The 13,525-nt window shown below is 42.8% G+C and overlaps 1 protein-coding gene and 1 non-coding gene across 5 annotated transcripts in view; one reads left to right on the forward strand and one right to left on the reverse strand.

The window, feature by feature from the left end:
- Positions 1 to 13,525, reverse strand: part of met (MET proto-oncogene, receptor tyrosine kinase) — a 56,079-nt gene that overhangs the window by 17,665 nt on the left and 24,889 nt on the right. For all 4 annotated transcript variants that reach the window (XM_060884420.1, XM_060884417.1, XM_060884418.1 and 1 more), the window contains 6 exons: positions 13,229 to 13,389; positions 11,530 to 11,632; positions 10,482 to 10,618; positions 10,220 to 10,384; positions 8,167 to 8,272; positions 239 to 457 (listed from right to left, as the gene is read on the reverse strand). In XM_060884420.1, the coding sequence (XP_060740403.1) occupies positions 239 to 457; positions 8,167 to 8,272; positions 10,220 to 10,384; positions 10,482 to 10,618; positions 11,530 to 11,632; positions 13,229 to 13,389 (891 nt within the window). The remainder of the gene's footprint in view (positions 1 to 238; positions 458 to 8,166; positions 8,273 to 10,219; positions 10,385 to 10,481; positions 10,619 to 11,529; positions 11,633 to 13,228; positions 13,390 to 13,525) is intronic.
- LOC132856450 (U7 small nuclear RNA) lies at positions 6,984 to 7,038 on the forward strand. The gene has a single exon (XR_009649434.1). It is a non-coding gene; the product is annotated as a U7 small nuclear RNA (small nuclear RNA).

Here is a 13,525-nt window from a genome sequence, read left to right on the forward strand (position 1 = left end):
AAACTCCACACACACAAGGTGGAGGCGGGAATCGAACCCCCAACCCTGGAGGTGTGAGGCCAACATGCTAACCACTAAGTCACCGTGCCCCCTATGTCAGAGATTATAATGTAATAAATAAAGCAAACATCAGAGACTGCGTGTGTGCGACTGTTCCTTCATGTACGATGTGTCCTTTTATAACAATCCTCATTTCTAACTAAGTGTGTGTGTGTGTGTGTGTGTGTGGCTTTCGTACCTTAATCTCCAGCACACTCTTGCTTCCTCTGGGAGTAAGAGTAGGCTTCTGAAACTCATCAAACTTCGGGTCCTCCACGTAGGTCAAGTCGTACTGGCGTGTCGAGAAGCCGTCGAGCACGAACTTCATCTTGGTGGCGACCGGCGGACGAAGGTTGAGGCCCTTCAGCGATGGAGTGATGCACACGATGGCCAGTTTGTCTTCACTCTGAGCGCAGGTCTGAAGCACAAGCGACATCATCACACTCTGTAAAAATCTAGTTTAAATCCGATTACCAGGTCTCGCACCTTCTCCACCTTTAAAGGTGGAACCTTCTATCCTGAGATGAAGACTTGCCTCCAGCAGGGAGGTCAACGTGCACTTGATCTCTTAATAGCTTTTAAGTCTGAGGTCTGATGCTGAGTTCAACGAAACCTCATAACATGGAATGCCTGATGTCTGATGATCAAAATAAATCGATGAAAGCGATATTGTCAAGAAAAGTATTTGCTTCAGTAAACAAAGAGTCTCCTCCAAAAGAATTGGAACACTCATTCTTTGCAGCCATTTGTCTCACACCCTTCTCCAGAGTGACTGACTATTTACTCACTCACTCTCACTCATTTTCTACCGCTTATGCGAACTACCTCGGGTCACGGGGAGCCTGTGCCTATCTCAGGCGTCATCGGGCGTCAAGGCAGGATTCACCCTGGACAGAGTGCCAACCCATCGCAGGGCACGCACACACACGCAATCACACACTACGGACAATTTTCCAGAGATGCCAATCAACCTACCATGCATGTTTTTGGACCGGGGAGGAAACCGGAGTACCCGGAGGAAACCCCCGAGGCACGGGGAGAACATGCAAACTCCACACACACAAGGCGAAGGCGGGAATCGAACCCCCAACCCTGGAGGTGTGAGGCGAACGTGTTAACCACTAAGCCACCGTGACCCCTCAACTTACTATTTATCTCATTTATATTCTACTGAGCAATTGATGGTTAAGGGCCTTGCTCAAGGGCCCAGCAATGGATATTTGGTGGACCAACACCTTAAGGATTAAGCTAGAACATCCCTGCAGACATTTGGGAATAAGATCAAAGAGATGATGCGAGAATTTAATGGCACCGGCGACGGTAGATCACATAAACATTGTGTGTGCAAAAGTATTGGAACTGATTGGTGGTCACCACGACAGATCATCTGGTTTGCTTATTTGATTAGGTGCAGGTTTTATGCCGGATACCCTTCTTGATGCAACCCACCCATTTGATCGTTTGTTAATTGTCAGCTCTTCAGTGGTGGCATTGGCTCCCTGACCGGGGCATTTAGAGCGCAGGATCCTGCCGTCGGACCGACAGGAGGCTCTTTAAAGTAAATTAGAATCAATAATTTGTTGAAATTTCTCATTAGTGATAACTGCATGGAGGCGGCAACTCGGGCCCATCTCCAGACCGTTGCATTCTTCTTCTGCTTTTGAGCCCGATTTGAATGCATCACGAATGCAGATGTACTCAGTGTGTGAGCTCAGCTCATCCCTGTTGTTTATGAACCCTGCTCTAAAACACACTGTTGTCAGATTACATGCCTCATTTACAACCCAAAGTGTCCCGGCAGCGCAAACGTCCCTGAACAAACCGCTCTGATGTGACACTTTGATATAATCCTAAACCTCTTTAGTGAGTCTCACGATGACGCTCAGGATTCTTATAGAATAAAAGTTCAGAAAAGTCACGAAATGACGCAGAATCAAACCGCGTTACGGTGGAACCAGATGGAAATCCCATCTTGCGTGTGTTCAGCACTGTTGGCATGTGCAGGATCGTCTTTAAAAAAAAAAAAAAAAAAGAAAAAAAGTGGCTTTAGAGACTTGTGCTCTTTAATATGTGTGAGTTATGATTCGGGGGCGTAGCAGATGCCTGGCAGCGTCTCTGTCTCCATCGTGCCTCCTGTCCACGCTACGCGCTCCTCCGTGCTGGCTGTTAGCTTTATTCCTGCCGTCTTCATGTCACACGTGATTAAAAGCAAAGTTTTGCTTTTTTTCTTTCCCAGACACATCCTGAACAGATTTGGAGGGATTAGATGAAAATCTACAGAGGTGACGACGGTCTTCCAAAGTAATCACAGAGCGGCGTTTGAGTCCAGATCTCTGCGTCTATTTTGGCTGAAAACACGTTTCTCACTGCGGTGGGGTTGAAACTCCCTACAGGCGTCCAGACCGGGGTAAATATTTACGCTCAGAAGCACCGATGCAGCGTATTTATCTACCACACCAAAGAGACAAACATGACCCTGAGCGGAGAGAGGAACAGAAGGTTAGGCAAAGTCCACCGGCTGAAAATAGCTTCGATGTTCAGCGGTGGATTTTGTCTCAGATGTGTTTTTAAACATGATGCAAAAAAAAACTGAAAAAAAATTCCACCTTATTTTGAACTCGCCTACGAAAAAAGAAACGTTTTTGTTTTTTACGTTTTTAAATGTAAATTCTCAATTCTAATTGGTCGTCAGGTGACGATACGTTTTCTGAAAGCCAAAAGGTAACGTTTCTGTAACCTTCATATCATACAAACGTACCACAGTATGGTGTTAGTATGATGTCTGTTTAAAGTAGTGTTAATTTCGTCACCTATTTTTAATTTAGTCTTAGTCTTTAGTCATATTTAGTCATTCACATATCTTTTTTTGTTAGTCAAGTTTTAGTCGACTAAAAGTCTCGTCATTTTAGTCTAGTTTTAGTCAAAAAATTGTAGTCTTTTTTTAAAATAACACATTATTACTGAGATTATTACTGATAAACATTTCAGTAAAAAAAAGTGTTTCACATCTCAAACATTGGTTAAATGTCATAATTACCTGACAAAATACACTTGTTGAATGATTTTTGTTGAATGCAAATGTTAAACGTGTCTGGTTTTCACTTTCTGATTTAGGAGACACATTCACAAATGATGAACATGTTCTGAAGAGTATTTTATTTTAACCAACACAATTCAAAAGCTGGAGCCCGACAGACTCCGACTGACAACTTAAGTTACAAAGGTTTTTAAAACTGTTTTGGTCGCCTTGTGTCTCAAATCAGAAATAAAATAAATATACACAGAAAAACTGAAAAGAACAAGCCAACTTTACTGTGGGCCTAAAATACAACCTATTTACAGTCCGCGAATCACAAAAGTATCAGTGAAAAGTTGAGAACACTCGTTTAAACAGTGCATACACTACACAGTGCATACACTCGAACTTGACTGCACATCACATTTTTTACTTTATTGATACTGCTTTTAATCGTAATGCAAAGACCGGTCATCGGGACATAAGCTGTCATGTACAATAAAAGAGCCTGCGCAGTGACAGGAAATATAATTTAACACAAAAAGCCGCCTAGACCAGGGGTGGACTTACGCTCAGTAGTTTTTTTTTTTTTTTTAGCGGCGTGTGGACGAATTGTTTCTACGCACACACTAAACAGCGCGAAGCCGCGAACTCGTTGTGAATATTTTAAAGGCGTAACAGCTGATGAAAAAGCAGAGACAATTATAGACGAAAATGAAGAGAGATTTTATCTTAGTTTTTATTTTATACAAAACATTTTCGTCTCGTCTTTTTTCGTCAACGATAATGCATGTTAATTTAGTCTTAGCGTTTTTGGACAGCGGTGCAGTCTCGTCATCGTCTCGTCTTAGTCGTGAAAAAAAAAAGGTTGTTGACGGACATATTTCGTCTCACTAGTTTAACATTTATGGAAGGAGTCTCCAGTGTCACAGGTACAGTAAAGTCGTAACTTTTCTGAGGATAACAAAAGTGCGAGGCTGGTCGGAGAACCACTGATGATGCAGAACATTCTCAAACACAAGGCGACAACAGGAACTAACTATAAACGGATTAAAACGTACGAGCTGATTGGTTTATCAGTTAATGTATTGGTGTGTTTAAGGAGGTATAAAATATAACTTCAGGAAGTTCTTTATGATGGTGATATATATAGTGTATATTTGGTAGCTATTACCTCTGACCCCATCCTGACTCACACACACACACATCGCTGTGCTATTTTCTGGAATAAAGCCGACGTGAGTTTCAATAGAAATAAGCGAAACTGCGTCTCGGTGTTTAACTGCAGAACAAATTCTCGGAGTCTGGTGAACGGATTTGTGGTTGGATAACAGCTGCTGAAGAAAAGAGACAAAAGAAGAAACAGATACTGAGACGTCTCGGGTTAAAGCCCAGGGCTTCCATATACGGCCTCGAAGGGAGATACATGAGAAACTTTATAACAGTGTGCGGAAAATTGTGGAGTGAAGCCTACGCTTAACCGACTCGCACGAGTCGTACAGAAAGAGCAGAATTTACAGATTCTGTACAGATCGTTATCTGTACAGAAATGCCACAGAATACGAGCGTGCAGATATTTTTTATTTTAACCTCGGCGATCGTCCGATCCATCATGAAGATGTTCTACACGGGGGATTAAAGCAAATGAGTTCCAGACAGATCGCAGGAGGAGCGACGGAGCGGCTTGTAATCAGACCTGCCGTGATTCAGGGGAACTTTTACACCAGTTCTGGAAAGACGCAGCACTGCACTTGATTTAGATGAACGTCCGGCGGTCTGGGAAACGTGTCCGAAGTCTGGCAAGGAGCCAAAAACAAACGTACAAAACAAAAAGCCCAGGGTTTGTCTGTTAGATAGTGAGAGTGAGCAAGCGAGAGAGAGAGATAGAGAGAAAGAGAGAGAGAGATAGAGGGAGAGAGATAGAGGGAGAGAAAGAGAGAGAGAGACAGAGACATAAACAGAGACACAGAGAGAGAGAGAGAGAGAGAGAGAGAGAGGAGAGATAAACAGAGACAGAGAGAGAGAGAGAGAGAGAAAGAGAGAGAGATAGAGGGAGAGAGAGAAAGACAGAGAGATAAACAGAGAGAGAGAGAGAGAGAGAGAGAAACAGAGACAGAGAGAGAGAAACAGAAAGGGAGAAACAGAATGAAAGAGAAAGAGAGAGCGCTTTCACAGTCTGTACATATGAAAGCTGGCAAAATTTTAATATATTTAATTATATATATATACGTATAGACATAGATATATTTTTTGCAGTAAATTTGTTGTTAAAGTTTTAACCTGTCAGTCATAAAACCAAAAGTAATAATAAATCCAGTACGTCGTCACTGACAAAAGCTCTTTTTTTTACGTCCTGCTTCTTCAGTATGATCCATTTAGTAACAAGCTGCAGCCTGTAAAAACCCTTTAATGTCGGTGGGAAAGCCGCGGACAGGCTGAGCCCTGGATTTAGTGGAGATTGCGGTTGCAGATATGAAAGAAAGCTCTGGAGATCCTTCTCTCCGACATCGCCGGGGTCCGACCTGGAACTTCAGTTTGTTTCTTCTTTTTCTTTAATCATTATAAGTAGATGCGAGTTGTCAAAATGTCGCTTGGTCCTAAACGACGGTAAAATCTCGAGATCCTCGTTTCTGTTTCTGGTGAACAAACCTCCAGCGCTTCACTTAGGATACGTGACTCAGACTAAGGGCATTAACACAGACTCCTAATAAGAATAAAAAACGCACAACAAAACAAAACGCTTGTCTATTGTGAGCGCACGCTGGTTATAATGAAGAATTTACAGAGCGACAGCTGGAGCAGCCGTTTGGCGGCTCCTGCTGCATGAACTACATGACTGTCAACAACGTGAACGCATATGGACCAAACACTGGACTGGAATTTGTGCACGTCCGTCTAGGTGAATAATCCCACGTGTTACTGTGTAACTAATAAATCTTTAATGATAACACGAGACGGGAAGCACGGTGGCTTAGTGGTTAGCACGTTCGCCTCACACCTCCAGGGTTGGGGGTTCGATTCCTGCCTCCCCCTTGTGTGTGTGGAGTTTGCATGTTCTCCCCGTGCATCGGGGGTTTCCTCCGGGTACTCCGGTTTCCTCCCCCGTTCCAAAAACATGCATGGTAGGTTGATTGGCATCTCTGGAAAATTGTCCGTAGTGTGTGATTGCGTGAGTGAATGATGAGAGTGTGTGTGTATGTGCCCTGCGATGGGTTGGCACTCCGTCCAGGGTGTATCCTGCCTTGATGCCCGATGACGCCTGAGATAGGCACAGGCTCCCTGTGACCCGAGGTAGTTCGGATAAGTGGTAGAAAATGAATGAATGAATGAATAACACGAGACGTCTGATTCGAACGTGATGCTGAGAGTAAACTCACCGCTCCGGTCACTCTCGGCCTCTTGGTGCGTCCTCACGGTTCCCGACACGAGAAACGTTAGTTTCGTGTTGTTTGTTTTCAGATTTTTATCTGCGTCTCTTATTGTTTTGGTGTTTTTTTCCTCACCAGCAGTTCAGCGTTTGTTTGTTTTTTTGTTATTAGTTTAATCACAGTGTATTAATCTGCTGGATGTTCTTCATGTTGTGTGTGGGTTTTTTTTTTAGGATCATTTAGTGTATTATGCAAACGGATATAGTTTGTACTTCCTTGTTAAGAGATACCCTACATGGTCATAAGTATGTGCACCCCGACCTTCTCAGTATATATTGTATCGAATGTCTGTAGCACTGGAACTAAACGACTCAGACTCTGCTCCAGTGTGACAAAGCTACTGAGCTCCATGAAGATATGGTGTGGAGGTGAAGGTTGGAGTGAAGAACTCGAGTGTCCTGCACAGAGCCCTGACTCTGGAGCCCTTACTCTGGAGCCCTGACTCTGATCTCAACCCCACTGAACACCTTTGGGATGAACTGGAACTGGAGTCTTCTTTGGAAATTTGCTCTTTTAGTATTTGTCTAGTTGGGTCCTGTAATGTTCAGGACCCTTTCTCTGGGGAAGTCGTGGCCTAATGGTTAGAGAGTTTGACTCATAACCCTAAGGTTGTGGGTTCGAGTCTCAGGCCGGCAATACCACGACTGAGGTGCCCTTGAGCAAGGCACCAAACCCCCCAACTGCTACCCGGGCAGCGCAGCATAAATGGCTGCCCACTGCTCCGGGTGTGTGTTCACGGTGTGTATGATGGGTTAAATGCAGAGATTCTGATCTCACTGATGCTCCTGTAGCTGAATGAATGAACACAAATCCTCACAGCTTTGCTCCAACATCTAGTGCAAGAGAGGAGCTTCCCAGAGGAAAAGAGCGGAGCTGATTATAACAGGACACACGGGGGGAATAAATCTGGAATGAGATGTTCAACAGGGACATGACAGTGATATACGAGGTGTCCGAATGTTTGCTGACTTTTTAAACAAGGCACATCAGCATCAATAACTAGACTAGAACTAAAAATTGTGGAAGTCTGTGAAAGTTAAAGAATTTCCACGAAACACCACAGCAGATGATCTACAGAACCCGAAAGAGCTGCCTTGTTGCGCTGAACTTCAGCCTTTTTCTGTCTTTCATTTATCATCTCTGCGACAGGATTTTCCGAGCTCTCGATCCAGATCTAAAGCCCAGTATCTTGCACTTGATCTCGTTTATTTCCTGAAATTCCTTTGTCTACTTTACAAGAGCGACACCTCGTACATCTTGGTATTCCAAAGATAACAGCATGTTCTTCTCCTTACGACCTGACGTGAAAACGTCTCTGAGAATTTTGTGAAGAAACGTGAGATGCGCGACGTTAAATATTACCATAAAAATGAGCTCGAGGTAAGAGTGGGGATTTTTTCCGGCTCTTGAGACGCCACTTTTTCGGCTCGAGCGGTTATTAAACACTACACATGTCCTGAGACGCAGTTTTAGGAAATCAGATTTTGCTTGATGATGGCTACACAAAACCCAAGCTCTGGTTTTTCCATTTCCTCTTCACATTTGCAGCTCCAGCGTTTTCTTTCGTGTGTGTGTGTGTGTGTGTTTTCTTTATTATTTCCTCTCACAGTGGGATTAATATCTTTAACACCTGTGCGATGTGTATATTTGATAGTGTGTGGGCACGATGTAATATGGACTCACCACATGAACCTCTTTGTCCTTGGAGAACGGAGGACCGCTGAGGACCATCTGAGGCCGCATGGCTGAGTGGAGGTAGACGCCAGACGCTATCACTGTGCTGCCTCCACTACAAACACACACACAGACACACACACACACATACAGACGAGCAGAATGAACAAACCTGCTGCTGTACATATGCACACTTCCTGCCACCCGACCACCAGAAGCGTAAAGCATCCCATCGCCCAAATCATTCACAACCTCCTCAATAGCTCATTCACTCTCTTTTTCATTCTCTCTCTCTTTATTCATCCCTAGAGGTTTTTTTTTACTTGCCTCACCATCACTCTCGGCATAGTATTTTCCCCATAAACCCTCGCCTCCTTCACAACCATTTGTCCACCTGTCATCTGCTCATCCGTGGCTAGCCTTTGCTTTCCCAGACGTTTTTTTTTTTTAATCTTTTCTAAACACCCACTCTTTTTTCTACTGCAGTCGATTTGCTCAATCTCCTTCTGCTCGATCTCCTCTTATGTGTTTTCTTTTACCCCCTGTTCCACTTTCGTAAACCGTCTGACCCCAGTGCGTGCATGAGGCAAGTGAACACGTGGATGATTGGGGAATTATTTGGGAAATAAAGCTGTACATCCACATATATGGAATCTCAGACAACAAATATATAAAAACTTCTATCTGGGATCAAAAAATAAAAACAAGCGGACTGCTGCGGTTCAGTAGCCTGCCATCTCTGTCAAGAAGAGCAACAGCAGATTAAAGGTGGGGTGCACGATGTTCGAGATATGCTTCAGAAAACCGAGTCGGGCCGACTAACAAAACAAACGTTAAACAAACAATTAGCATAAAGGGGCGTGTCCTGTCAATATGCGGCGGAGAGAGTGATCTGTGGGCATGTCTGACATTAGCATAAAGAGGCGTGTCCTGTCAATATGCGGTGGAGAGAGAGATCGGTGCGCATGTCTTACATTAGCATAAAGGGGCGTGTCTTGTCAATATTCGGCGGAGAGAGTGATCGGTGGGCATTTCTGACATTATCATAAAGGGGCGTGTCTTGTCAATATGCGGTGGAGAGAATGTTTAGTGCGCATGTCTGACATTAGCATAAAGGGGCGTTTCTTGTCAATATGCGGCGGAGAGAGTGATCGGTGGGCATGTCTGACATTAGCATAAAGGGGCGGGTCTTGTCAATATGCGGCGGAGAGAGTGATCGGTGGGCATGTCTGACATTAGCATAAAGGGGCGGGTCTTGTCAATATGCGGCGGAGAGAGTGATCGGTGGGCATGTCTGACATTAGCATAAAGGGGCGGGTCTTGTCAATATGCGGCGGAGAGAGTGATCGGTGCGCATGTCTGACATTAGCATAAAGGGGCGTGTCTTGTCAATATGCGGCGGAGAGAGTGATCGGTGGGCATGTCTGACATTAGCATAAAGGGGCGGGTCTTGTCAATATGCGGCGGAGAGAGTGATCGGTGGGCATGTCTGACATTAGCATAAAGGGGCGGGTCTTGTCAATATGCGGCGGAGAGAGTGATCGGTGCGCATGTCTGACATTAGCATAAAGGGGCGTGTCTTGTCAATATGCGGCGGAGAGAGTGATCGGTGGGCATGTCGGACATTAGCATAAAGGGGCGTGTCTTGTCAATATGCGGCGGAGAGAGTGATCGGTGCGCATGTCTGACATTAGCATAAAGGGGCGTGTCTTGTCAATATGCGGCGGAGAGAGTGATCGGTGGGCATGTCTGACATTAGCATAAAGGGGCGTGTCTTGTCAATATACGGCGGAGAGCGTGTTCAGTGCGCATGCCCCAGCAGGTTCCGCCATAATAGTTGCCTGGGTTACGTATGTATGTGTGGGCGGAGCTATCAAAACAGCGGTGACACCCATTTGGGTTAGGGGCGTGTTTGTTTTGGTGATTTCAAATGTCGACATCGATTTCAAACATCGTGCACCCAACCTTTGAGTATAAACCCATGGGCTCACACACGCCCCCTTCAGTGAGGCAGTTACTGCATTTATCACTGTCTGGTGTAGGAGCGTTGTGTGAGACGCACCTGATGAAGGAGCGCGTGGGCTGTACGTTGTGGATGAGAGGATCCTCGTTGTAGGTGTAATTGGACGGAGCTTGAACCGTCACTCCGTCGATATGAAGCTGCAGCTTGTGCAGGGAAGGTGAGTCCTGAGATGGAGTCTGACACGTCAGCATGTCGGCTGATAAACTAAGGAGAGTAAAAAACACACACACACACACACACACAGTGAGACACAGTTACTGCCTCTATTTGATTACAATAGGAAAGAATTTCAAGCACTCACTTCTGCACCACACAGGTACCAGTTCCGATCGTAACCTTTCGTGAACTTCCACTGTTCAGGTACGAGCCCTTAATGGTCAACGTGGTCCCACCAGATTTGGGACCGAATTCTGGAATGATTCCTTTAATATCAGGGTTCTGTGCAGAACAAAAACAAAACAGAAAACAGCTCAGTGCAGAAGACGAAAAAAGGTATTAATCTGAACTTTTCAGTATTATCTTGGATTCATCTTTTTCACTTTATGAGCAAAGTCCTGACGCATGACTTCATGATGATAATTCTACATGTACTATATGTTGTTCATGTTGTTCTTCATATTGTTCATGTTGTTCTTCATATTGTACGTGCTGTTCTTCATATTGTATGTGCTGTTCTTCATATTGTACGTGCTGTTCTTCATGTTGTTCTACATGTTGTTATACATGTTGTTCTTTATGTCGTTATAAATGTTGTTCTTCATACTGTACATGTTGTTCTTCATATTGTACATGTTGTTCTTCATATTGTATGTGTTGTTCTTCATGTTGTTTATGTCGTTATAAATGTTGTTCTTCATGTTGTTTTACATGTTGTTATACATGTTGTTCTTTATGTTGTTCTACATGTTGTTATACATGTTGTTCTTTATGTTGTTCTACATGTTGTTATACATGTTCTTTATGTCATTATAAATGTTGTTCTTCATGTTGTTCATGTTGTTATAAATGTTGTTCTTCATGTAGTTCTTCGTGGTGTTCATGTTGTTATAAATGTTGTAAATGTTCTTTATGTTGTTCTTCACGGTGTTCATGTTGTTATAGATGTTGTTCTACATGTTTTTCTTCATGTTGTTCATATTGTTCTACATGTTGTTGGACATTTTGCTGAACATGTTGTTGTACATTTTGTTCTTCATGTTGTTCTTCATGTTGTACATGTTGTTCTTCATGTTGTTCATGTTCTTCGTGTTTTTCTTCTTGGTGTTTATGTTGTTCATGTTGTTCTACATTTTCTTCTACATTTTGTTGTTCATGTTGTTCTAAATGTTGTTGTTTTTAAGGACGCTTACCACAAACGAGAATCCCTCCAGCTGTCCTTCCTCCTTCCCGCTGCGTACTCGGACAGAGCGATCGAATTTGGAAACGTTCACATGATCCAGGCTACAAATCAATCTAAACACAAAGACAAAAACATCTCCCAAGACTTAAGACAATAAACAAGCTGTAGATTGTAGCAGACTCATCAGCACCACTTATTTGTTAATTACAGCCATGCTACTGCGCATAAATGACACTGCGGCTTTTCTGGGCCACAAGTTTCCCACAGAAATGTCTTTACACAATGGTGCAGCTCATGTCTGGAAGCATGGAGGATAAACAGAGTTTATGTATTGATGTGGAAAAACCCTTCACATAATCTAATTCTGTCACTCTGTAAAACACAGTCCTTCCTTTAAAATGACAAGATTACAATCATACTTCTCAGCTTTATTTATTTTCCCTCCTAATGTTTCTAAAGATATTTTACGAGAGGTTTTATATATATATATATATATATATATATATATATATATATATATATATATATATATATATATATATAATATTCTATATAAAATATATATAAAGATTAAACCACTGATATAAGTTTTTGGGCAACAAACTGAAAATGAAAACCGGGAACTGGAGGAACGTCGGACCTCGGAGTTGGTCCAAGGATTCGTTGCCTGTCATATGTAGTTTGGATAAAAATGCAGAAAGCCCAAAAAAAAAAAGAATAGAAAATAAATAAAACCGCAGCCACGTCGTTTTAGTGAAATATATTTGTATAATCTTTAAAGGTTTAAATGTAAAAGTGTGTGCAATTTTGGGCCAAAACTTCATACGTTCATTCACTCATTTTCTACCGCTTATCCGAACTACCTCGGGTCACGGGGAGCCTGTGGCATCTCAGGCGTCATCGGGCATCAAGGCAGGATACACCCTGGACGGAGTGCCAACCCATCAACCGCAGGGCACACACACACACACTCTCTCATTCACTCACACTATCACACACTACGGACAATTTTCCAGAGATGCCAATCAACCTACCATGCATGTCTTTGGACCGGGGGAGGAAACCGGAGTACCCGGAGGAAACCACTAAGCCACCGTGCCTACCCACACACACCCACCCCCCCGGCCAAAACTTGATTTTATTTATTTATTTGTTTATTCATTCATTTACAGTCACAGTGACATACGACAGGTTTTCCCAGCTTTATATATGAAAAGGTTCTTTATATAGAATCATTTTAAAGGATTTATTGATGGAACACAATGTGGATCTTTGACTCCATATTAAATAGTTCTTTATTATTATTATTATTATATACGAATTTAGACGAGAACAAAAAGCACATTCAAACACGTTAGAAATTTATCCCAACAAAAACTTAACCGCTTACTGTGGTGCTTCATCACTACATCTAATTACTAATTAACTACTAATTTATCCACTATATAAACTAGTCGCTCTTTTCTAAAATCCGCCATTCTTTAAAATATCCTTTGAAAACATCTAACAGCTTTATATCAACACAGAGGTAAAAATCCAAAAGTAATGGCACCCATATCACCTTACACGTTCTTTCGATTATATAACGGCTTTAATACGAAAGCTTCATCGCTCACCTAAGGGTTCTAGGGTTAGGGTTGTATAAATATTCAGGTTTCGGTCATCTTTAATACTAGTAACACGTTTGTTGCTCTTCATCGTTAACTCACCGATGGCTGCTGACTTCTTTTTCCAACAGCCTGCACTTCGCTCCAGCCACGTCGACTTCAATGAGCCTGGCGTCAAAGCGGTCTTTCTTGCTGAAGCCGAAGTTTTTGCCGCAGATCGTGATGTTGGTCTGGCCTTTCAGTGGAGCTGTTTTAGGAATGATCTAAACAAACAAACAAAAAAAAAAAGGGCATATAAACAGCATGGCTAATAAAACAAGCAGTGTGTTTTTCATTAGGAAGAAATCAGAAATGGAAAAAATCTCAGGATAAAAGTGGTTGTGCTTGAACACTCTTTAG

Source organism: Tachysurus vachellii, chromosome 13 (genome assembly GCF_030014155.1).
Source record: "Tachysurus vachellii isolate PV-2020 chromosome 13, HZAU_Pvac_v1, whole genome shotgun sequence".
NCBI lineage: Eukaryota > Metazoa > Chordata > Actinopteri > Siluriformes > Bagridae > Tachysurus > Tachysurus vachellii.